The following is a 26,758-nucleotide window of genomic DNA, read 5'->3' on the forward strand; positions in this document are numbered from 1 at the left end:
AAGTTATACAAAAAAAACCCTACCAAGATTTTAATTGGAATTGATTTATATTTAGAGATTAATTACATTTCTTTATTAGATTTATTCCTAGGTACCTTATATTCTCTGTGCCAAGTATTTTTTATTTAAAGATTTGTTTTTAAGATAAACAGTGCCTTTTTAAAAATTCATCTTCTAGCTATTTGTTGCTATTTATTACTGATATTATTTCCACAGGTTCTTTTTTATATACTAAGTATGTTACACTCACATTGTTCAAAAGTTAATAGATATATAATGACATACAGTGAAAGTCTTCCTCTAACCCTGGAGGTAGCTATTCAGTTCTTTCCCAGAGGCAACCAATATAACTAATTTCTTACTCACTCTCCAGGAACTATTTTATACAGATACAGTAATTGTGTGCATGTATTTATATACATGGTATGTTACTATTAAATAAATGGCAGGGCTACTAACAGAAATAAAAGCCAGAGAGAAGGCCTATTGTAGAAGGTTTGGTTTGGTTTTTTAATTTGATGTTTGCAATGATATAAAGCTTCCCAAACACTCTGGAAAAAGCAAATGATTGAATGGAAAATTCCAAAATACACAACAGCCATTTCTGTTCAGTATGCTTTGCCACAATGATTCCATGTGCTTAGAAAAAGGAAATAGGGCTCTTTAAAAACAGCAGATCATAGGCCTTCATTGTGAAGCCCTTCTTCACTCTTCTTTCAGCGCATATAGAACATCATCTTGGCTGACATTGAGCCGCACACGAAGAAGCAGGTCATTCCTGCTGGGCTCTACAAGGAGGAGGCGGCAGGAGCCCAGGTGAAAGCAGACCGCCATGGTCTCTGACATGGTGGGGTATGGGAGTCCCTCCATCCTGCACAGTGCCACGTGTTGACTGTATACCTAGAAACAAAAATCAAACCTGAGGTCAGCTGCCAGAAGGGTAGTCCTGGGTCTGTATCTGATCATTTATTTCTTCATTTGGGAAAATGAGACACTTCTTTTCCAGGGTACTCAGTATCAAGGGGTACCCACTGGAGCACAAACAGGGGCAGAATGTAGTACTGGCCTTGGAATCGGACAACAGTAGGTCTGAACCTTGGTTCTACCAATTACCTAAATAAGCAACCCAGGCCAGTTATTTCACTTTTTGAGCTTCAGTTTTATCTATTAAATATACTACAATACCCCTCATGAGTTAATAGATATAATATTCCTAGTAACTGTCACAGTTATACAAACAGTCCTCATCTCCAGGGGCTGGGCATTCCTATTGAGATTGTCATAATTCAAATTGTCATAAGTCAAATTTTGCTATAAGGGCATTTTCCTTGGCAGAAACAGTTAGCAGGTGCCAAGGCATGACCCTTGGGAAAGTACAAAGGTCCAGAGAGAATACTGGTCATTCTCTGCAAAAGAGCTGTCTCAGGCTTTAGGAAAACAATAACGGGTAAAATACAACTAGCAACTAAATGTTTAAAAAAGAATTTAAAGAAGGAAAGCTAAAAGGAAATAAGTAGACAGAAGGAAAATGTTTTCCTGACCTATTTGTCTAAAACATACTCATACACACACGCATACAAACTCCCAGGTATATACTCAAAACACCTTTAATAATTCATCTTCGAAGGCAGCCCAGTACCTATGGACACCAGTTTTAAATAAACCAGTAAGGCACAAGCCCTAATGATTCCTTTTACTTGATATAATTTATTTTTTAATATAAATTTATTTATTTATTGGCTCTATTGGGTCTTAGTTACTGCATGCAGGCTTTCTCTAGTTGCGGCGAGCAGGGGCCACTCTTCACTGTGGTACACAGGCTTCTCAGTGTGGTGTCTTTTCTTGTTGGGGAGATCCAGCTCTAGAAGAACAGGCTTCAGTAGTTCCAGACTCAGTAGTTGTGACTCACAGGCTTGAGAGCACAGGCTCAGCAGTTGTGACACATGGGCTTAGCTCCTCTGTGGCATGTGGGATCTTCCTGGGCCAGGGATGGAACCTGTGTCCCCTGCATTGGCAGGTGGGTTCTTAACCACTATGCTACCAGGGAAGCCCATTTGATATAATTTAAATTATACTCAGAGTGTTTGGATTGACCTTTGTGATTTGTCTGTATTTATTTATTTATTTGGTTGTGCCAGGTCTTAGTTGTGGCAGGCAGGCTCCTTAGTTGCAGCATGTGAACTCTTAGTTGCAGCATGCATGTGGGATCTCATTCCCTGACCAGGGCTTGAACCTGGGGCCCCTGCATTGGGAGCATGGAGTCTTAACCACTGCACGACCAGGGAAGTCCCTGTGATTTGTTTTTAAACGAGGCTTGTTGTGAAAGCCTTGCCCCCCACTACATCATAAGCTGTATCAGGGCAGTAACTTTTGTCCTGTTTACCTCTGAATCTCCCACTCTCAGAATAGTATCTGGCACATAGTAATGCTTCAATCTAATATGCAGAAACCATTTGCTAAAGGTCTTTTCTCATGCAACTCAATAAAAAAATCACATTAAAAACAGGTGCTGGTTGCTGGTTTGATATTCTTTAGCATAATTAGGTTGGCACAAAATAGAGACAGACTATTACACGGTGGTTAAAATTTCCACATATTTTAAAGGCACCTGACCAAAATATAGGATTTTTTAAAAAGTAGATCAATCACCTGTTGAAATGTTGCTTCCTCCAGTCCTGATCGACGGAACTCTGCAAGGATGGCTCTCAGGAAGCTCTGTTCCAGAACGGAGGAATTTCTTAAAGAAAATGAGATGTGAATTCTCATAAGTAGCTGTACCACCAACTCAGAGGAAAGCCAAATAAAGCTCCTCTGTGTCTTTAGAGAAGAGAAAATAACTTGGGACTACTTCCTCCTATATTCCTATATTATTTGGCAAGGACTCCCCTTCCCCTTGAATTCTCAAAATGATATGAAAAATACCACTTTGGAAGTGTGGGAACACAACAGCTCTATCTGGACATGTACCAAAACCCCCATTTCATGGCTGAGTATAACACTCAAAGTGAGACAAGTAGCTACTTCCTTCTTGTTTCCACAGCACTTTACTTCATAAACACCTACAGTGTAAGTCAATACATGGTAGTTATTCTTCTATTATACCAGGATTACATTTCTGTCTCTCTAACTAGACTATGCCTCTTAAGAAAAAGGGCAGCACTGTCAGTAAATGCAGGTTGAATGAGTAAGAGCTCTGAAAGGGAAACATGCTTCCATGGCCTTCTCCAGTGGTCTTCCAAGGGAAATTCAGGGGCAGGAGGCAGAAGCGTCTTACTTGATGGCAGTGATGTATGACGATGAAAACATCTCATCTACTGCTTCCAGTAAGTGGGCTGTAGTGACCAGGCCTGGGGAGTCAGGCTTCTGGCAGGAGAACTCACAAATCTCTGTGGCACGCCTACAAATGTCCAGGCAGCGTCGTGCATCTCCAGAGAGGGCTGCTACCTACAAGAGGGAACATTTTACTCCTTGAGATCCCCTTGCCATCTAAACCCAACAGAACTGATTCGGTGTTCAGCTAAAATGGAAGGGCAAGGCTGGGAATGGATTTGAGCCTGAAATTAGGTACTTAGCCCTGGCTGGGAACCTGGTGGGAGCCCAGATATAAATTATTATACTGTGTCTGGGACTCTTCCCCAAGTTCACACCTTTGTCTTGGCTTTACCGATAATTCCAGAATGGAAAAGACAGATGTTCTCAGTTTTATTTAATATTAGAGAAATGAAGAAATCTAAAAGAAGAGACCCTTGGCCTAAGATCATTATTGAACCATCTGGAAACACAAGGGTCCTGTTCCTTGCACGAAGATTAAAAGCCAAGAGGCTGAGGTGGAGCCTATTTTGGAGATAAAACCACAGCCTAAGCCTCCCTAAAAGCATGTGGTGAATTTTGGAATCCACCTAGTCAATGGCTAAATGAACCAGAATCAAGAGGGAAGGAAGCCATAAAGCTGGAAGACCCAGAGGAATCTGTGTTTAAATGAATCAGACCAACCCCCATGCCAAGGGCTCTGCTTTTGTGTCCTCCTTTCCGTGTGCACAGAGGCTGAGGGGCTCCTGGACTCCTTTCATGGGGAATCCTATACTCTCTTTCAAGATGATATAGATCTTTCCTTGCCTGTAAGGATCTCTGTTTCTATATTCCCAGTGCTTGCCAGCAACCCCATTATTCGACTGACAACCATCGCAGGCGATGACATCCTGCCTGATGGCATCCCAAAATAACTATTTTCTTCCAAAATTTATACAGCATTAAGTTTCAAAAAGCAAATTGTGCAGGCACGTGCAGGCACGCGCGCACGCGTGCGCGCACACACACACACACCAAACTAAGACATTAAAAGGAGTCATTTCTGGGAAGTGGGATTATAGGAGGTTTCTTTTGTTTTTTTGGGAGTTTTTGTTTGTTTTTCCTTTTTTTTTTTTATATTGGGGTATAGTTGCTTTACAATGTTGTGTTAGTTTCTGCTGTACAATGAAGTGAATCAGCTGTATGTATACATATATCCCCTCCCTTTCAGACCTCCCTCCCACACCTTCCCTCCATCACACCCATCTAGAGCACCAAGCTGAGATCCTTGCGCTATACAGCAGTTTCCCACTAGCTATCTGTTTTACACGTGGTAGTGTACACATGTCAATCCCAATCTCCCAATTCATCCCACTCCCAATGTCCCCCCATGGTGTCCACACATCTTTTCTCTATGTCTGTGTCTCTATTCCTGCCCTGTAAAAAGGTTCACCTGTACCATTTTTCTGGAGTCCACACATAGGCGTTAATATATGATATTTGTTTTTCTCTTTCTGACTTACTTCACTAAGTATGACAGATGGGATTATAGGAATTTTTAAATGTTTTGTGTCTATTTCTGTTTTCAGAATTCAAATATAAGACATTCAAAACAAAAATCACTTTTCCAGTAACCCAAGACAGAAACGAGCACCAGTGTACATTAGTCCCTCCCTCTAATCTTGTATGTTCAGGGATTTCCCTGGTGGCACAGTGGTGAAGAACCTGCCTGCCAATGCAAGGGACACGCGTGCGATCCCTTGTCCAGGAAGATCCCACATACCGCGGAGCCACTAAGTCTGTGTGCCGCAACTCCTGAGCCTGCGCTCTAGAGCTCGTGAGCCACAACTGCTGACGCCTGTGCTCCCTAGGGCCTGTATGTCACAACGACGGAGCCCACGCACCTCAACTACTGAAGCCTGCGTGCCTATAGCCCGTGCTCCACAATAAGAGAAGCCACCACGATGAAAAGACGACACACTGCAGCAGAGTAGCCCCCCACGCGCCACAACTAGAGAAAGCCCTTGCGCAGCAACGAAGACCACACGCAGCCAAAAATAAATAAATAAATCTTAAAAAAAAAAGAAAAGAAAGAAAAGAGAGGCTTGAAATTACAGGCAAGCGTTCTGGGTAAAAAGAGCAGCCAAATGTGAAGTCTTCTGCAACCTTATTTAAAGACCAAGAACCCTAAATAAGAAAAGGAGGCAACGGGAGAGCAGTAAACAATATAATTCTGAAAGCTGGAAAGAGGTGGCAGGGAGGCGGGTGACTGAGCAGACTGCAGAAAGCCCATTCCTAAGCCAGCAGTGCGGAATCCAAGAACAAACCTAAGTTACCCTAAAGAGTTTCAAAATGCTCAGGAGTGAGTGGTACTGGAACTGGAGATAAAGGGGGGAAGTTTGGCTAAAATGAGGTGGACTGGTTGAAAGTTAAGAAACTGATGCTGATGCTCTAGAATAGAAGTCAGCAAACGATGGCCTGCCACATGTTTCTGTAAATAAAGTTTATTGGAACACAGCTATGTGCATTTGTTTACGTATTCTAATACTACATGGCTGCTTTCACAATGCAAAGGTAGAGTTGAATAGTGGTAACAGACCATTATGGCCCACAAAGCCTAAAACATTTACTACTGGCCCTTCACAGAAAAAGTTTGCTGACCCTTGCCTTAGACTCTCCCCCATTTCATGCTGTTGGGTGAACATTAAGGCCACTGAGAGAGGGTTTAGGGCTCTGTGAGAAAATTTTGTGCCTTGATAGTTTGTACTGTTTCCATAAAACTTTGCCCCAGAGATTATCCCTCTTATACCATGGCAGGAGACCAGAAACTTATTCTCAAGCAAGGATAAACAAAGTCTCTGGACCAGTAACACTAGGTATTGTTGCAGAGGAGGGGATGTCCCGTACTAAATATAGATGGTTACCGTTTGCAGGCTGAATTTGAAGACTTCCACCCTCCCTGACTCCAGCCCACCTCCCCTGATCCTAGAACACTGCCCTCCAGGCAGGACAAGGGAAGCCTACTCTGACTATCCTAGAAAATATGGGAAAGAACTGAAAATACTGAAATTGGCCCTATCAGATTACTGCACAGTGAAGCTCTCAGTGAACAAGCCCCACTCATATACTCAGAGCTCCCAATCAGCACTGTAACCTCCAGCCTTAGACCTCAGTGGACCACAAAGACAGTTGAGGAATGTCTAATAATGCAAGATGGAGACCAAAACCAACAGACAAAGCATGTTAGAGGAAAAGGGAGAAAACAACCTCAAATAAATAGCATGGTATATAAAAGGACCATTAGGAGGAAAAAAAGAACTTTTAGAAATTGCATGATTGCAGAGGTGGAAAAACTCTACTCAACAGTAGTAAGTTTAAGGATCTCCCTCCTAGAGAGCAAAGCTTGGAGATAAACACCGTAAATGGCTCACCTCTGACCCTAATACTCAATATAGTACCCAGCTTTAGTAAGTTTAAGGATCTCCCTCCTAGAAAGCAAAGCTTGGAGATAAACACCATAAATGGCTCACCTCTGACCCTAATACTCAATATAGTCCTCAGCTTTAAGCAGGTGTTACAGACGTGTGTTGCTGCTATAGGCATTCAGAGTTCACATCGTTTCCAATAAGAAACTAGAAATTTGTTTATAATAGTTTTAAGTGTTGAAATATTATGGATGTGTGGTTTCTTTCATTCAGCTCAAGGTGGATATTTAACCTGCTCTGTATCTCAGCAGCCTCAGAGAAGTCTTAGTGGAATCTCATTTGGCATTCTCCCAGTGAGCCTGGAAGGGGGAGGCATCCCACGCTCCATACCTACTACGGATGCACTCTGCTAGGCACATTACAGACACGGTCTCATTGAATTCTCACAATGACCCTACGAGGTAGCTATTATTATTCCCGTTTTTCAGAGAAGAAAACTGAAGCCCAGCAAGTTTTTAAGTAACTTTTCTATAACCTGCCACATGCTTATTAAAGTGTTAGAGCCAGAATTCAAACCAGGTTTGTCTACCTCACTGCCTATGTTGCCCTTTTGATTATACAAAGCTCCCTGAATCAAGTAATCTTCATTTGTATTATAAGCCCACCACGCTCAGAGCCTTCTAATTAATTATACAATAAGACGGTTAAGGAATATTTCAGAATTTTGTTCCTATTTTTTGGTATTTGTTTTTACAGGACATCCTAATTTTTTCCTCATCTCCAGAGCACCCAGCATAGGGCCTTACATGGTCAGGTACTCGGCAAAGACTGTCAGTGTAGCTAGGAGCTCCCTGAAGGCAACTTACCTTCCTGGCTACCAACTGGATGGCATCATCCTCAAAGGCCTTTAAATGTGTGAGTCGGGACACTAGGATCTGTTGCAGCTGGCTGTGAGTATAGGGCTGGAAGGACATCCTGGTTAGACCCTAGGGAGTCAAGACAACAGAGAACAAGTTCAGGGATTTCCCACTCTGAGAGTGCTGGCAGAAAGCCCCAAACCTGATTTCCAAGTCCCATGTAACAACTTACACGTTTCATCCCAGGCCTATCACTGCTTCCAGCTCCTTTCTATACTGATAATGGCCTGTAGGATCCTGTAGGGCAGTAGTTCTCAACTATTTTTTCATTTAGTTTAAAAGAACCTTTTAGCTACCGGAATCATTTACAAGTAGATCCGGGCAGAGGTGTTCTCACTAGTGGGTGGGAGGATCTTCGGCTCTATAACGTGCGCAGGCTCGGCTCCCGGCTTCACTCTGCTGAACCACAAGGTCCACGAGGGCAGAGACCACGTCTGCCCTGTTCATGGCCAGACTCCGTGCATCTAACACTGCCTGACAAGGGCAGGCACTTAAATATTTTTTTAAATAATTAAACCTTTAGGGCTCTGTGCAGTTTAAGAGTGCAAAGGTAGCAGAACATCAAGAGGATATATGTGCAGAAAGCCATATAATGGTGACCTGTTTAATTCCAACTGAGAAATTATAATTATTTCAGAAATCACATTTCTTACTTTGCCTATTTATTTTAGATTCCAACGTATTCATTTTTGCAGAACTCCTTGGCCCAACTTATGGGTCTGTAAAAACAGCTTGAGAATGGCCCTACCAGTCGGCTGGACACGCGGTTCATCATGATGCGCTCCGGCAAGTCCATGGTGTTGGCGATGGTCAGGACCACAAGCTGGGCCTCCTTGTGAGTGGGCCAGTCAAAAAGACTGTACATTACGTCTTGTCTCTGAGTCCACAGAAGGTCAAGCTGCCAGGAAATGGAGAGAGACGTAGGGTCAACCACAGAGACCGAGCCGGGGCCCTGGAGTGAAGCCTGTTACCACTGCTTTAGCTGCATGTGCTCTCAGGTCACACCACCAAAGTGGCAAGGACATCAGTGGACATATGCCTCTCACCACCAGAGAATGGGACCAAGTGAAGGAAGAAGGGCGCCAGGACATTCCTCCCACCTGGTATTTGCTCCCAGAACACTGCAGTCAAGAGCCATGCCACTTCTTCTCCAGTCCTCTCCTACCTCATCCACAAGCAGCACAGTGGTTTCCTGAGAGGACCCTTGCTTGCGAAATCGCTTAGCTAGCAGTTCTGCCGCATGGTGAGCTGTTGCCCTTTGACCTGTCAGCTTCTGCATTGGGGGTTAAGAAAACAGCTGTGGTAAACAGTAAGGATTTTACTCCCCTGGATTTAAAGTTAAATCTGCATATAGAGGAAGCTATTTAGCCTGAGGACTTCAGTATCCTACCCTCTGCCTTCCACTGGAAGGAGAAGAAAAGGCAAGGAGACAATAGATCCTATTTGAAATGCAAATAAGCCACAGGCTGGTCCCAGAAGCCCCTCCAAAATCCTTACTGCAGGATGCTCTACCTGGACATTACTTGTTCCACGATAATAGCTAAAAAATGAGAAAGTGAGATTCAAACTCCCTTTTCCAGTTTGCCACAGTGCCTGCTGTGTACAAGCGATTTCACCGTGTTGCTAAGTACTAGCTTCCAGAAATTCCTATCCAGCTCCTAGACTTCAAGATCCTTGAGGGTAGGAAGTATGCCTTCTTTGCCCTTGCTACTGCTACACAAAGGATAATGCTTGGCAAGTTGTAAACATGTATTATGCACAAAATTAAGTATACCTCTCCTTTTTCATGTGCCACCCAGAAACTGTATTTTTCAAAAGCCCAAACAGGGGAATTCCCTGGGCAGTCCAGTGCCTGGGCCTCTGCACTTTCACTGCCGAGGGCCTGAGTTTGATCCCTGGTTGGGAAACTAGGATCCTGCAAGCCGCGTGGCCAAAAAACAAACTAAAAAGAAAAACCAAAAAACCACCAAACAAACCAAAAAAAAGTCCAATCAGCTTTGCTTACCTGCAAGATTTGCACATAGACTTGGTGGGGCTCTGTCAGCTTCATGCCATTGACCTCAATGTATTGAAAGGGAGGAACATCATTTGCTTGGGCTGCCTGCTGCAGGCAGTGTATCACCTCGTGCACGGTGGCAGTCTTCCCTGTCCCAGGGACCCCGGAGATGTACATGCACCTGGAGCAAAAAGAGAAGACCCCAGGCTAGGTCTGTGCAGCTGCCTCACACTGCCATCGGTTCTGAGTGTGAGAGTGTGCGCTGAAGGAAGGACAGAAGCCCCTGAAATGTGGAGGTGGGCGCAGTAAGGACCATCCTTGGAAGCTGATCAGAGCAGGACCTGTTTATATGGAATCATTCATTCTATAAGAAATGCTGTATGCAAAGTGCCCACTCAAAAAAGGCCAGTGTCATTTTCTTTGTAAGAGAATTTCTATAGAATTACTTTGACTACAAAAGCTGCTTCAGAAGTTTTAGGCTTCAGCAATGACCTTGCCCATTCTCTTGATTCTAGGGAAAGACCACTTGGTTGAACTACAGCACCTGAGGTGGTACACTAGCAAGGGCCTTCTGCCCTGACCATCCTGCCTCCTTCAACATGACTCACCCTCCAGTATGGTCAAGGAGTTTGCTCTCCACAAAGTTGTAGATGTCTTGGAATTCCTGTTCCCGACAGGGAAGAAAGTCAGGTACAGCAGAAACATGCAGCCTACAGTTCATGGTAAATGAGGGAAAAGGAGGATGTTAGAAGCATTTTACTATCTACTCAACAAACAGAAAAGACTTATCTATAGTTTCTATTTGAAACCTTAATCACGCATCCAAGGGAATGCCTTCATTCTCAAACCTCTTCATTTGGCCTTCCTCCACCCAGACAAATCACCCAACTCAGAGGTTCTAACCAAGAGTACATATCACCTGGCGAGCTTTCCCCAAATCCCATGGGTGGCTCATCCCACATGAGATTCTGATTCAACTGATTTCTGGCAGGATCTAGGCTTAAGTATTTTGAAAAAGTCCCCATATAGTTCTAAAGGGTACCAAACTGAGAACTATTGTCCTGACTAATCACCTTTCAATCCTAAGAAAGCAGTGGCAGTGGACTCCAGACTCCTCCCAGAGCCTGTCCCCAGTAGCTCACCCAGACACTGCTTGAGAGGTTTCTTCTTTCTAAACACACACGTTCATTTTACTTTCTACCTTTATTATGTACGCCAGTGACTATAAAGTACTCCCAGTTTATGTGAATGAAAGTGGAGGCCCACTTCTGCCTATCTGAAAGGGGTCCCCCCCGAGTGGCGTCACCTCAGCCGGGCCTCCTCCAGCACGTTGGCGGGCTCCTGGGCAGCCAGGTTTCGGCTGCGGATCTGGGGAGTGGCATGACGTGGTGTTCTGGGCTCGGGCTGTATTCGAAAGAGAGAACATATAATCAGCAAGGACCTACTATATAGCAAAGGGAACTCTACCCAATATTCTGTAATAACCTATATGGTAAAAGAATCTGAAAAAGAATGGATATATGTATGTGTATAACTGAATCACTTTGCTGTACAGCTGAAACTAACACAATGTTATCAATCATCTATTCTCCAAAATAAAATAAAAATTAAAAAAAGAAAGAGAGAGAGAGAGAACACATATTTCAGAAGGGAAAAACAAAGCAAAACTCCATTCAGGACATATTAGCAAAACTGATTCATAATGATCTGATAAAAGTAAGAGTGAATTCTTAGTTCCTTCCTGTATAAAGTACCAAGATTCTCCCTTTCTCTCCTCACATTACACATAAACTTTGTTCATAATCCAAACACAATTTCTTATTCCTAATTTACATATAGTATTAGGATTTGAAAACAACGTTAGCCTGAGGAAAGAATGAATAAAAGTATGGATTAAATACTTTTTTCAGAGTAAAATACTACTTGCAAGAAAGGCAAATTATTAAAAAATCCTAAATACTCTGCCCAAATATAGGGTACAGTAGCAGGCATAAACTGGGTTTGATTCATAAGATCCTCCTCTATTCCGCCCCTGTGAGTTGCATTCACTGATTAAAATAAAAAAGCATCTTTAAAAAAGAAAAAGAAAAAAGATCTTCCTCTAGCCTTCTTTGAAAATATGGTCAACCTTTAGCTCAGAACTTCCACAATCCACTACACAGTACTCGGAGAAACTTCCCAAGATTCTTTCACTCCAAACCACAGGGTCGCTGTTCAATTTAGGCCAACAGACCGATTTTACAATTCTCTTTTTTTCCCTTGCTAATGGCTCACTAGAGCAAGCCTGCTACCCAGTAGTAATCATGGTGTTTCTACAATGCAATCCCTTTTGCAGGGGCATTTCACCTACCCAAGCTCTGCTTCTAGCCAAGCTATAAAGTGATAATCTCTGTACCTCTCCCCCAAAGCAGAAAAGCATTTAGACCCTGCCTAATAACTTTACATCTATTAACTCTGGAGAAAACAGGAAAATAATAACAAAACCTTGCTGAGGAGGTATTTAAAAAAAAAAAAAGAGGTGGACTTCTGACCTTTTTTATTATGACCCCCACATACCCTAAATCCCTGGTCTCACCCAGAAGATGCAATCAAACCAGATCACTGGTGAGTTGTTCCATAATAAGACTGCCTCGAGTCCAAAGGTGATCTACTGGATTTTCTTCCCCAAAGGCCTTTCTTTGACTTCAACCCATGCCCATTCACATTTTTCTTGATATGCAAAAATCGAGATCAGCTTTAGAAAGTCTCCTAATTAGGCATTTCTAAATTGTTCTAAAGAACAAGATGCTCCACAAAAAAAGTTTCTTAATATACTAATGCTCTCACAGTAACATTAATAAGTTAATGGCCTTCAGAAGTCATGTGATAATGAAACCAATTTAACTGTTTAATCCAAACATTTCTCAAACATATTTGAACACAGTAAGACCCCCTTTTTAAGACCCACTTTTCTTAATAGCTTTCAATGTTCTGCTAAAGTTCCACAGAAAGCAAAGAGACATCCATTTATCTCTTCCATCTTTCTGTTACACAATTCATTACCAACACCTAGTAGCGCTCACTATTCCTCAAGTGTATTGAGTGGCACAACAAAACCAACCACACAGCTCAGCAGCCCTGGACTCAATACCCACTGAGCACTGACTATGCACAAAGCCTTCTGCCAGCTTTCATGGGAAATGCAAAGACAAGGATTCAGTTCTGATAGTTCTTGTCCTTCCCTCAGGCAGTTTGGCTCTTGGCCATTCAATTCTGTATCTTGAAAGGAACTTGGACTCAAAAATCACTGTCTACTGGGTTTATTTTCAGTCCTAGGGTTCAGTTAGAGCTTTTCTTCCATGAATACACAAGGAACTCTACTCAGTATTCTGTAATAACCTATATGGGAAAAGAATCTGAAAAAAGAATGGATATATGTATATATATAACTGAACCACTTTGCTGTACACCTGAAACATAACATTGTAAATCAACTATACCCCAATATACAGTAAAAATTAAAAAAAAAAAAGAAAAACCTTTCCTCCATGAATATTCCAAGTCGCATAGCTTTGAGTATGACAGACCTGTGCTCAAAATCCAGCTGTTACTAGTTGTGTGAACTCGGTCATCACAGTTTCTAATTAAGAGAAGGATGCTTCACTGGAAATAAACCTAAAAGAATCTTACGATTTTCTTTGGTGTCTTGGAGGGGGTCTGTAAGGATGACTTCATGGAAGAGCGTAGATTTCTGGACACACTGCTGGGTGTTCTTCTTGGAAGAGGGGGTGTGGAAGTCTCTTCCTCCTCACTGTGAGAGTCTGAAATCTCAGCTGCCGGCAGAAACTCTTCCTCTTCTTGGTCACTTTTATCATTACCTAAAAACCTGAATGGTAGGACACATTATTTTCTGATATTCAATGTCTGAAGTCTACATAAGAGGCTCCTAACAGATCAGTGTGGATTCGAGGTATTGCAGGGTCTCTCCTGCAATCAAGCAAGATCGGATGTGCTCCACTTCTTGGGCCCTTGCTACTGAGAAGCTCTACTAAGGGCTCTAGTCATATTATTTCATTAAACCCTTCAACAACTTTGTGACTTGTTTATTATTATTTCCATTTTACAGATGAGGAATCCAAGGCTTAGAAAGGTTAAGTATCCTTTCCAATGTTACACAGATAGTAAATGACAAAGCCCAGATTCAAATTCAAGTCTATTAGAATCACAGTTCATGTCCTTAGGCACCCCACTAACAGTCTTGCTGGGTGTGATGATTATGGGACCCTGGAAGCCACCTAAGGCCAGGGTAGTGTTTCTCGTCCCTTTCAAGCTATGACGTTTATGTGAAATCACCATAATTCTAGACATACTAGGTAAAGGTGAATTTCAATGCGTTAGCAAATAACAAACAAGAAATAAAAAGAGGATTTAGGAAATAGGATTATAGATTTCACATATGGCAGGAAGTTTTTCTGCCTGCCAAGGAGCAGTCTTACCTAAGCTGCTGCCTAATCCGATTCAAAGTCAAGAGAGAACTCTTCCTGCGGTTACGATGGGGAGTAGAGGTAGTTTCATTCTGAACTGATTCTTTGGCCTCCCTGCAAGATATCACAGCAAGGTTATGGAAAGCAGTTTTGGGCGCCAGGGATCAGTAGCGGGACTAAAAGATAGTCAGGTGGCCTGACTGGCTCCTATTCTTTCTGCAGTTACTTTGGAAGGAGCTAATCACAGTTTGCTAAAAAGTTTGTAACTGAAGTTTGACTCAAACCCAGAGATTAAAGTTTGCCAAAAGCTTCTCATTTAAATCAGACTCATCACTTCCCCAACTAGAGATCAGAATATACTAATTCTAGGCAGAGTTTCTTATCGTTTTTTAATTTCTGACAAATCCATGGACATACTGTCCACTCAAGATTAGCAGAAATGCAGCAATATTTTCAATACAAAGCATTTATCAAGCAAACTAGGTAGGCCAGGTTCTAGAGTTTCTGAGCAGGAAACATTGAAATTTCAGGCTTGTCACGTTATCTGTGCAGCCCATTATTTATAAACATTGTCCAATGTCAAACTGCAGAGTTTGTTCTAGATGCATTATCTTCTTGTACTTTATGTATTTGAAAACGGTTTCCAGTTTAAAAGAAAAAAAAAGAAAAACTGACTAAGAAAATCACTGTTAAAATGTGGCAAAGAGCCACAGCAAGTAATGAAATCCAGGATTGTGAAGTAATTCAGGTTTGGGAAATTATCTTCTGGAGCAGTGATCCCCAAAGGACAGCTGGGTATATCAGAATCATCCAAAGAGCATCTCAAAAATGCAGATTCCTGGGCCCAACACTTAGAGATTGATTTGCTACATCTAGGAAGAGGCTCAGAAATCTGTATTTTGGAAAAGCTGGTGATTCTGTGACACAGGCAGATTTACTGGCTGTGACCCACACATTTCATATCATATGAAGGATCTCGATTTGTTCTGTGGGAGGCAAGGTATCATCCCCAGTCACCTGTTTTTGATATTTTCTGGTTTCAGAATCACAGAAGGCACCACCGAGGATTTCTGTCCCCCCCTAATAGGAGTAAGTGTTTTTTCTTCACTAGTCTCCGTCGTTTTTGAAGCTGGGACTCGAGTTCTCAGGATCATGCAACAATCAGGTGAAGCCTTCTTGTCATCCTTGGCACAAGACTGCTGAATCCCTCCAGTTTTCTTTGGGGCTTTCAGAGCTGGAGATGAGTTCTGAGGACCATCAGGCTGAGACCTCTTTGAAGGTGAGGTGATATCCGAGAAGGCCACTTTTCGTTTCGTTCTTCCAGGAGAACCCAGCGAGGCCCACGAAGTCTGCTGGGAAATCCTAGTGTTAGGTGTCCTAGGGGAATCTAAGTTCAAGAGAAATTGCCATAGACAATGTGTGAATTTTATAACTAGCACTATACACACCCCGAATATCTTCACAGATAAATTCATTCATTGAGTGATACAAAGACATGAGTTATCCATATTTTGAATTATTCTATGCTTTCTTTTCCTGGGCCAGGAGCTCTTATTATTTTTAGTTTCTGTCTTAAATTCTATGAGTAATTTTGCTAGCTAGAACCATAGGTCAACAATTAAGTCAGCTTTTATAGATAAATGTTCAGATCAGGTTTTCTGTGAAGTCATCTACCAGAACAGCGGTTCTCAACCAGGGTGATATTGCACATTCTCAGGCCCCATTCAACAACATCTGAAAAAATATATACCAATGGCTCTGTTGAGTAACACCAAGTCTTAGATTTTTCTTAACCCAGATTATATCTGCCAATGGAGACAAGATGGGTCTCAGGGTGGGGGGCAGAATCAACTGGGTGCTAAGAATACACAGAACCCCATTTGGATCTGCTCCTGTCTCACCGTGACCAAAGGCACCAAGAACCTGGACATTCATTCATAGATATCAACTGAGCTATTAAAAGGTATGTGCCAGGTGCTAGAAGGAAACAAAAGTTGAATGAGACTCAATCCTGGTCCTCATCCACAAGATACTCTAGTCTCACAGGGCAGATGACACACATAGCTGTCTGTAACATGCAGTTTAAAAACTGTCCTAAAGCACCTAATGGCTTTTGAGACAGACCTTGGGAAAAAGGCAAAATTTCAACAGAGTTGAAAGGGGAAGGAGGGGTATAAGTGAAGAGAATAAATGAGATTGATGTGAGCTAAGGCAATGAGGCAGGAAGGCACTGGGCAGAGGAGTTCACTTTAGTCATAGCACAGGGTGTGTATGGAATAGCTGCAGACAAGGCAAGAAGTCATCTAGTACCTGTGTGGTAATTATGAGGATAACTCATGTCTAGATTAATGTAAAAATGTCCCCAAATCCTGGTCTCCCTCATGCCTCATTTCCTCATCTTTCTGTCAAAAACAATCCAAAATATTTTCATCATATCTGCCTCATCTAATTATGTAACTGTGTCATTTAAATTTTTTACCCTAACTTTCAAGGTCCTACAAAATCAACAGTGAAAAAAATACTGCAATTATTTCTAAATGGTGATATTACAAATTATTTCTTTAGTAGTCTTCTGCTTTTCCAAAATGCTTTATACATTTATATTCACCTCCTAAACATTTATAAATAACTTATACTCAGTGAACTTGGCACACAAACAAAAAAATTAAGGACACATAATAGGATGAGGATAAGCTCTCAGAATGGCCATGGAGTAGCTTTCAGATACATTATTAGTGAAAAAACTTAAGATGAAAAGAATACATCCAGTATAATACCCTGCTGGGTAAGAAAGAATGGGAAATAAAATATATGCATGTTTGTGTATGACTGTGTGTATATGTCTGTAGTGTGTTTAGATTTATCTGTTGATTTTTGCAAAAATCAAAGGAAAAATAAACCAGAAACTAATAAAGTTGATTACCTACAAAAGATGAGGTAGAAACAGGGTGGGAGGGTAAAGAAAGGAATGGGGCTTATCAGAGTACACTTGTCTTAAATAGTTTTGACTCTTTATGCTAATGTTTCACATGTTTTAAAAATCAATCAAAGATAGGAAAATCCCTAAAATTAAACATAAATGAAAGAACCTAACTGTATATCACCAATAAAATAACCAATAGCAGAAGAAAAAAATTTAAAGTAATGTTCCTCCCTCAGTGGAATATATTCTAAAGGCATAAAGAACTGCAAATCAATTTTGATTTGGAATTATGCAATATGGGAAGGATGGGAAGAACTCCATGATATAGATTAGAAGTATCAGTATGAACTTAAGAGTTTTAACACTATATTATAACAAATATATATATTTCTTAGCTCTTCCATTAAGGATCTAAAAGCAATGTCACCTTAGTAGCTGAGCTCTTGAAGAATTAGCTGATTACAGGGCTTAACATCACTAATCATTAGGGAAATGTAACAATGACATACTACGTCACACCCATTAGCATAGCTACAATCAAAACCACAGAAAATAACAATAGAAAACAACATAATAACAAGATCTAAATAGTTGGTGACGATGTGGGGAAATGGAACTCTTGTGTGTTATTGATAGGAATGTAAAATGATGCAGCTGCTATGGAAGAGTATGATGGTTCCTCAAAAAATTAAAAATAGATTACCATATGACCCAGCAATTCCACTTCTGGGTACATACCCAAAATGAAGGCACAATCTTGAGAAAAAAGAACAAAGCTGGAGGCATCACAATCCCTGATTTCAAACTATATTACAAAGCTATGGTAATCCAAACAGTATGGTTTTGGCATTAAAAACCAGACATACAGATCAATGGAACAAAATAGGAAGCCCAGAAACAAACTCACATATATATGACCAATTAATTTACAACAAAAGAGCCAAGAACATACAATATGGACAGGACAGACTCTTTATTAAATGATGCTGGGAAAATCGGGCAGCCACATGCATAAAATGAAACTGGACTACTATCTTACATCATACACAAAAATTAATTCAAAATGGATTAAAGACTTGGATGCAAGGCTTGAAATCACAAAACTCCTGGAAGAAAACATAGGTGGTAATAAGCTCCTTGACATGGATCTTGATGATGATTTTTTGCATCTGACTCCAAAAACAAAGGCACCAATAGCAAAAACAAGTGGGACTACACCAAACTAAAAAGCTCTGGACAAGTGGGAACAAACAAGTAGGCCTACACCAAACTAAAAAGCTCTGGACAGCAAGGATCAAAATGAAAAGGCAACCTACTAAATGGGAGAAAATATTTGCAAATCAAATATCTGATAAGGGGTTAATATCCAAAATACAATAAGAACTCATACAATAGCAGAAAAACAAACAATGAGATTTAAAAATGGACAGAGGACCTAAATAGACATTATTCCAGGAAAGATATAGAGATGGTCAATAGGTACATGAAAAGGTCCTCAACATCACTAATCATCTGAGAAATGCAAATCAAGATGAAACATCACCTCACACCTGTCAGAATGGCTATCATCAAAAAGACAAGAAATAACAAGTATTGGTGAGGATATGGAGAAAAGGGAACCCTTTTGCACTATTGGTGGGAATGTAAATTGGTACAGCCACTATGGAAAACAGTATGGAGGGGCCTCAAAAAACTAAAAATAAAACTACCATATGATCCAGCAATTCCACTTTTAGGTATTTATCTGAAGAAAACAAAAACACTAACTTGAAAAGACAAATGCACCCGTATGTTTATTGCAGCATTATTTCCAATAGCATAGATATGGAAACAACCTAAGTGTCCATCAATGGATGAATGGATAAAGAAAACGTGGTATGTGGGACTTCTCTGCTGGTCCAATGGCTAAGACTCCATGCTCCCAATGCAGGGGGCCTGGGTTCAGTCTCTGGTCAGGGAACTAGATCTCACATGTTACAACCAAGAGTTAGCATGCCACAACTAAAGATCCCACATGCCACAACCTAAGATCCTGCATGCCACAACCTAAGATCCTGCATGCCACAACTAAAGATCCTGCATGCTGCAAGGACGATCCCACATGCCACAACTAAGACCCAATGAAGCCAAATAAATAAATAAATATTAAAAAAAAGAAAGAAATCAAGCCAATCTTACACAAACTTTAAAAAAAAGTGGTATGTATATACAATGGAATATTATTCAATCATTAAAAAGGAAATCCTATTATTTGGGACATGGATGGACCTCGAGGGCATTATGCTAAGTGAAATAAATCAGACAGAGAGAGACAAATACCACATGATTTCACTTATATATGGAATCTAAACTAAAAAACAAAAACCAAGCTCACAGATACAGAGAACAGATTGGTGATTGCCAGAGGTAGGTGTTGAGGTGGGCAAAATGGGACAAGGTAGCCAAAAGGTACAAACTTGCAGTTATAAAATATAAAATATAAAATAAACAAGTCACAGGGATGTAATGTACAGCATAGTGACTACAATTAACACTGTGCTGCATATTGGAAAGTTGCTAAGAGCGTAAATCTTAAAAGTTCTCACCACAAGAAAAAAATTGTAACTACATATTGTGACAGATGTTCCCTCCCTTTTTTTTTGAAGTATAGTTGATTTACATTTTTGTGTTAGTTTCTGGTGTATAGCAAAGTGATTCAGATATGTATATAAGTATATATCGTTATATATATATTCTATGGCTATATATATATTTATTATATGTAATAAACCATCCATTATGATTTATTACAAGATGTTGAATACAGTTTCCTACACTACACAATAAAACCTTGTCGTTTATTTTATATATAGTAATTTGTATCTGCTAATCTCAAAGTCCTAATTTACCCCATCTCCCACCTCCTTTCCCCTTTGGTAACCATAGGTTTGTTTTCTATGTCTGTGAATCTGTTTCCATTTTGTAAATAAGTTCATTTGTGTCATATTTTAGATTCCACATATAAGTGATATTATACGGTAGTCGTCTTTCTCTGACTTACTTCATTTAGTATGATAATCTCTAGATCTATCCATGTTTCTGCGAATGGCATTATTTCATTCTTTTTTATGGCTGAGTAGTATTCCTTTGTATACATATATACAAATATATTATATCTTCTTTATCTATTCATCTGTCAATTGACATTTAGGTTGCTTCCACGTCTTGGCTATTGTAAATAGTGCTGCTATGAACGCTGGGGTGCATGTATCTTTTCAAATTAGAGTTTTCTCCAGATATATACACAGGAGTGGGATTGCTGGATCATATGCCAATTCTATTCTTAGTTTTTTAAAGAACCTCCATACTGTTTTCCATAGTGGCTGCACATAAGGTGACAGATATTAGTTAAGCTTATTGTGGTAATCATTTCACAATATATACAAATATCAAATCATTATGTTGTATATGTGAAACAAATACAATATTATATGTCAATTATATCTCAATTTTTAAAAAAAGGAAAATTTGACACATGCTACAACATGATGAACCTTGAGGACATTATACTAACTTTAATAAACCAGTCAGAAAAGAATAAATACTGTATGATTCCACTTACATGAGAGAATCTAGAGTAGTCAAATTCAGAGACAGAAAGTAGAATGATAGTTACCAGAGGATGGGGTATGAGGGAACGGGAAATTATTGCTGAATAGTTGGAGAGATTGTTTGGAAGATGATGGAGATGGTTCAAAAACAATGCGAATGTACTCAGTGCCACTAAACTGTACACTTAAAAATGACTAAAATGGTAAATCTTACGTATACATATTTCAAGATATGTCCAATTAGCACTTGGCCCACTGCTGTACTAACTCAATACTGTAGCATGAATTAATATTTTATCATTTTCCTTTAGCCTCAATATTGCCCACTGTGACCCATTTTACACTTACTGCTGAGCTCCAGCCTCTTCCTTGCCCTTGGGGTGACAGGATGGGAAGGAGTTTGGCGAGATTTGGAGGTAGAGTGCCTTGATTCAATCCTTTTGACTGCATGTTCTGCTGTGGTCCAAGAAGGGCTTTCTGTACTCTTAGTTTTGGCTTCCATGGACTTTTGGCATCTAGGGTTGCCTTCTTGTAGCTTATCCAACTGTGCAAATAGTTCTGGAGGTAGTGGTTTGAATTTTTTCTCATTCCAAGACAGTTTCACAAAAAATGTCTTCTCATTTCTCAGATCCATAGGTATCACTTCATCTGGGGCTAAAGCTATTACCTGAATTTAGGAAGTATAGATGATAGAAAGAAATGAGGACCCAAAGAGTCAAGGAAAGCTCTATGAGAGCTATGATTAAAAAACATTTAAGTCTGCATTCTTACCTGGAACATCACTTTTCTAAACAAAACAGGCATGGACATGGCATAGCATATTTCCACAGAGTCCTCTTTCCTGATATCCATACCTCATGTCATTTTCTAGTCCATTCTATTCAGCCATGCCAAATTTCCCCACAAAAACTTCTCTAAGCACGCACCCCCCCCACTCAATAGTCTACAGTCTGCAAGATCAGATTGCTTAAATTACCTCCTGAGTGCTCGATGCTCTTCAAAATGGCTTTCCACCACTAGTTGAACTTGGCTTGTCACAGTCCTGCTCACTCCCACATTGTGCTCCTGCCTAAACACCCTCTCTGCCTTTCCAAATTCCCCCATCTTGCTGCTTCAACTTCTATATCTGCCTTTCACTTCTTCACTCATTTAACTCAGAGATAAATTATTTTGTGGCATATGATACGCTGGGCCCGTAGAGTGGAAAAATCTGACTATAGTCATGCCAAACCATGGTCTCTCTGCCCTAACAACCACCTAATCACCATGTTACCACACTTCACATCATGGTCTAATCCCATTTTGGGGGTCTGAAGTAGTTTGAGAAATAACCCATATCCTAGTCTCCAAACCAGTGTCTCAATTCAGCCTACAACTCATTAGAACCTGATTTATCATAAAATCCCATAACACACTTTTGCCTGTAGCAATTAGCACTCATTGAACTGATTTACTCAAGGTGAAGTCCTCATTTAAGCAAGCATAACCAGCCTCACAATGCTTTATGCCTGTCACAATCATAGCTAACTATAATTTCCCACTGAGATACATTTGCTAATTCCTGCTCATCCCTCAGGTCATAACCTAGATGTCACTTACGCTCTCAATAAATATTTGTTGTTGAAAGGAAGTAGGCAGGCAGGCAGAGAAGATGACAAACAGGAAAAATTCATTTCTGTGAGGTAAATTACAGCCAGTAATATCTTGGGTCATGCAGTTTAGGAATCAGCCAGAAATAAGCTTCAAGATAAACCTGAGGATCAAGGCATCACCTACCCGCACGTGGCCAATGATGGTCTCGGCATTAATGTTGCTGTTACAGGCAGGGTAATCATACCAGAATATCTCCTGTGCATCAGGCTTCCGGCCCAGCAAATGCTGTTTACAGACAGCGATTTCACAGAATCGGATAAACCATTGTACTTGAGCACGTTTCTTGGAATAAGGTTCAGAATCTAGGAGGGATAAATGGAAAAGGTAAGGTTAAAGATAATAAACACTATCTTTAATCCTTACAATAATCCTACAAGGTAAGTACTATGGCTGTCTCCCTTTTACATCTGAAGTAATCACATTTCAGGGACCTTAAATAATTTGTCAAAGGGTCACAGGACCAACCAGCAGCAATCTGACTCCACCCAGCACCCACATTCTTCTCACTTTGCTCTACTTCCTAATGGTGCCATCGGTCATCAAATAAATTGTAAAAGGCATCTGAGAGGAGTAATTCTAATCACAGACACTGAACAGATTTTGCACATCAAAACAAAACTCCTGGCAAGACTCAGAGCATCACCCACTGAGATGACTTTCAACAAACATATGCTCGCAATCTTCAGCTTTATCATCGTAATATACCATTAACATCACTCCATACCAGTGTTGGCTCCTAGTGAAAGGACATACATTCATTAGTGCCACCATCATCATTGCCTCTTCTCTTCCTTAGCTCTCTTCAGAGAAAGACTGAAGCCACCAATGTAGCACAATACACAGATTCTAAAATCTATACACAAAGGCCCAAACCTCATATACAAAAGCTCATCCTGCTGATGTGCTCCCCCTAGCGGATGTTAGTTGGATGAAGTTTTCCTCCATACTTGTCAAATATCCTCCCTATCTCTACAACGTAAAATACCTTCAGCCACTCTATCTTCCATCCTTTAGGCATACAAACTGCCACAGGACTAGGACTAACTTTCACACACTCCTCTCCTAGCTTTTGGAAGAAGCAGTTTTGTATAGTTTAAATTGCTGTTCTTCATTTTCCTTTTGGAGTTCTGCCCCACTCCTACTATTCTTTGCTCTTCTCGGCTCTGCAGAAGGTTAATAGCTGAGAAAATCGGCTGCGGCTGTGAGTGTGGCCTTGCAAGCATCAGTTAACACTACCTTCCCTTTTGCTCCTCTAGCCTTAAGGGCACTAGCGGCTTTCTGCACTTACTGATCTCTGGGAAACACCACCATTTGCTTCTCCAGACTTTTCAACACTTATACACAAGTCCCTCTGGGTAAATAAAACACATAAAGTGTTTTTGTTTTTCTGACTGAACATCAATCAACTGATACACCTTCCCAATACGACTTACCTCCTCTCTGGTAAAAATAACTTTGCATTTGCAAAATCACTAACTTCCTCATGCCAAAATTAAAGGACACATCTCTGGGACTTTCCTGGTGGCGCAGAGGTTAAGAATCTGCCTGCCAATGCAGGGGACACGGGTTCGATCCCTGGTCCAGGAAGATCCCACATGTCACGGAGCAACTAAGCCCCTGCACCATAACTACTGAGCTGATGCTCTAGAGCCTATTCTCTAGAGCCTGAGTGCCACAACTATTAAGCCCACATGCCACAACTACTGAAGCCTTCGTGCCTCGAGCCCATACTCCACAACAAGAGATGCCCCCACAATGAGAAGCCCATGCACTGCAAGGAAGAGTAGTCCCTGCTCACAACTAGAGAAAGCCCACGCATAGCAACAAAGACCCAACACAGCCGATAAATAAATAAATTTATTAAAAAAAAAAAAAAAGACACATCTCTACTAGAGTGCAAATCACCTATTTTTTCCCTTCCCCCTTCTTCCTAAATTCATCCTTTCTCTCCATGCCAACAATCCTGCCTTCATGGCGACTAAAAATAATGGAAAAGCCAAATTCTTGAGCCCCCCAATCTCATTTTTACCCAATATTGCTCTAGTGAGTAACGATATTCACTAGGTGGAAGAGGGTACAGCTGGTGCTTAAGTGACCCCTCTATGAACAGAGGAATCAGTAACCACCCCTGTTCCCCACCATGGAGCACTTCCCAATCATTCACGACAAGGAATGCTTTTCATTCCAGCCCCAAACTCACCGTCTTCAAACAACTGAACCAATTTAGCAATATATGGGTTTTCATCGTCATCCCCTTCAATCAACACAAACTGTCCAACTTGGATGTGAATCTCAGGCAAACAACCTTCTATTTTCACACTCATTTCTCTAGGAAATAACAGAGAAAGCATGTTAGGAAATCTCTTAGGGTGGGCCAAGCTCTTCAGACCCCTGGGCACAGAGGAATGTGCTCTTTAACTGGAAAATCCCCCGAATAGCTTCCCCCTGCTGACCAATTCTACTAGAAACCAATTTATCAGTAAAGCCATATGCAAGAGTAGATGAAATGAGTTGAATGAATTGTTTTAGCACGGATGATTAATCCAGAGGCCTTGGTATGAACCCTAACTTCCCTGCTATTGACAAAGAACAACAAAGGCATCCGAAGACATGAAAGTCGCCTAATAACAACATCAGTTTGTTCAGAGATCTCTCAGGCTGAGGGGATGTAGTAAGAACATTGAATCCTACCCTGTTATCATGCAGAATTACACAGAACCTATCTTAAATAGATATGACATTATCATACATATCAAATTTTATTAACCTGACATAATGTCTTCCTGTATCACTAGCTGCTATATTTATGCTACCATCTTCTTCTATCAAACAAACCCACACTCCCTTACAATCAATTCATATTTACTGTCCCTCAATCCTCAACCTATAGTAACTAGAATACCTTGGATACATGTTATTAACAGCTTAGCTTGGAGAAGCTATTAGTTCCAGGCTACCAAAGGACTCTATCACTCACTTGTAGGTTTGGTAGTGTAGTTTTCGATCCAACAATGGCTTGCCAACCCACGAATAAGTTTGTCTGGTCCTCATCCTTGTAGGACAGTACGCCATGGCTCCTGTGTAAAAGTCACTAACTCTGAGTTAACATGACATGCTCTGATGGATTCTAGGGCACAGTCCCTGCCTTCAATGGTTTCAGCCTTCTTTTCTGCCCCTGCTACATTCCCACACATTTTATTTATTTTTTTAAGCTCTTTATTAGAATATAATTGTTTTACATTGTTGTGCCAGTTTTTGCTGCACAGCAAAGTGAATCAGCTGTATTTACACATATATCCTCATATCGCCCCCACACACTTTAGACTCAGGAAAAAAAAGTTTTTTGAGGAAAAAGTCAAGCTCTATGAAGATTAAACATGGGCAACTCAATATCATCTGGTGCTATGCCTTATCTCTTCCTATCCAGGGAAACAGAAAGGTCAACATGTAAGAAACTATAGGCGTTTAGAAGTACTTACTAGGTACAAGGCATAATGATAGGTATGAAACACCTAACAACATGAAACTAAAAGACAGTGATACAGTAGTTGTAAATATCTTTATAACACCTATAATCTAGGTAGGGATAAAATATAAACACACAAAAGGACAACTAACAGTGCAAAGAGCCAAAAGAAAGAGCCAGAGAGACTACTGCAAGGTAGAGGACCAGGTCTTGCGACTGTTCAGGGAGGAATGGTTTCTTAACAGGATTTTCTAAACTGAATATTGAATAATGGGTAGCTATTGATAAGATGGATGAAACGAGGATTTCCAAGGGATGGAGGCAAAAACATGCAACGGGCATTTGGGGGAATGGCAATGGATTTTATCAAATGTATCATTCCACTTACATTAAAAACAAAACAAAACAAAACCCCAGTGTCACTAACCTGTAGTGCTCTGGCAGTTAGAAGAGGTATTTTACTTTGCAGCTGACAGGTCCTAGATATAAATATCGTGAATAGCTGAAAAGACACAATTGTATTAAAGTACATGGAAAAAAAGACAATTTTACTGACAATACTGAAAAGTGAATGAAAAATCCAAACATATTTGACAATCCTCTTTACAATTTGGAAGCTACAATCTATTAGTCCTAATAATAATGTCAATTCATCATCTTAAGTTTAAGTTATTACGAAAATAATCCTTTCCTCTAAATGTATTGCTTTTCTTATAGAGTTAACGTTTGATGAAAACGGGTTAAAAAAAAAATTTTTTTTAATCCAGTCTGACAGAATTACTCTGAATTACTGATAGAGGGACAAATAATGTCAGTCCATTTTGAAAACAACAGAGTTAGAATAGCATATTGACATCCTGATTAAACAAGCTAGTTTCCTAAAGTTCAACAGCATTATGTCCTATATTCTACTTGGGAACATTTGACCCATAAGATTTTCTGCTTTTAAAAAAGGTATTTTTTAATATACTTTGAGGAAACTAATTAGCAAAAAGAAGATATTGAGTCATTAGTAAATGCACAGCTTACAAATGATG

The 26,758-nt window shown here is 40.4% G+C and overlaps 1 protein-coding gene across 3 annotated transcripts in view; it reads right to left on the reverse strand.

Moving 5' to 3' along the window:
* Positions 1-487: 487 nt before the first annotated feature.
* The window catches only part of ORC1 (origin recognition complex subunit 1), a 34,459-nt gene continuing 8,188 nt past the window's right edge, over positions 488-26,758 (reverse strand). For 2 of the 3 annotated variants that reach the window (XM_057744463.1, XM_057744455.1), the window contains exons 3-19: positions 26,149-26,223; positions 25,233-25,332; positions 24,456-24,583; positions 22,379-22,557; positions 20,951-21,269; positions 15,107-15,476; positions 14,102-14,203; positions 13,296-13,491; positions 10,933-11,030; positions 10,235-10,336; positions 9,636-9,807; positions 8,796-8,903; positions 8,379-8,528; positions 7,580-7,699; positions 3,275-3,444; positions 2,650-2,737; positions 488-900 (exon numbers count right to left, since the gene is read on the reverse strand). In XM_057744463.1, coding sequence (XP_057600446.1) covers positions 706-900; positions 2,650-2,737; positions 3,275-3,444; positions 7,580-7,699; positions 8,379-8,528; positions 8,796-8,903; positions 9,636-9,807; positions 10,235-10,336; positions 10,933-11,030; positions 13,296-13,491; positions 14,102-14,203; positions 15,107-15,476; positions 20,951-21,269; positions 22,379-22,557; positions 24,456-24,583; positions 25,233-25,327 — 2,592 coding nt within the window. In that variant the 5' untranslated portion in view covers positions 25,328-25,332; positions 26,149-26,223 and the 3' untranslated portion in view covers positions 488-705. The remainder of the gene's footprint in view (positions 901-2,649; positions 2,738-3,274; positions 3,445-7,579; positions 7,700-8,378; positions 8,529-8,795; positions 8,904-9,635; positions 9,808-10,234; positions 10,337-10,932; positions 11,031-13,295; positions 13,492-14,101; positions 14,204-15,106; positions 15,477-20,950; positions 21,270-22,378; positions 22,558-24,455; positions 24,584-25,232; positions 25,333-26,148; positions 26,224-26,758) is intronic. The other variant, XM_057744473.1, reaches the window with a different exon arrangement.

The sequence above is a fragment of the Hippopotamus amphibius genome, chromosome 1, assembly GCF_030028045.1.
Source record: "Hippopotamus amphibius kiboko isolate mHipAmp2 chromosome 1, mHipAmp2.hap2, whole genome shotgun sequence".
NCBI classification, from domain to species: domain Eukaryota; kingdom Metazoa; phylum Chordata; class Mammalia; order Artiodactyla; family Hippopotamidae; genus Hippopotamus; species Hippopotamus amphibius.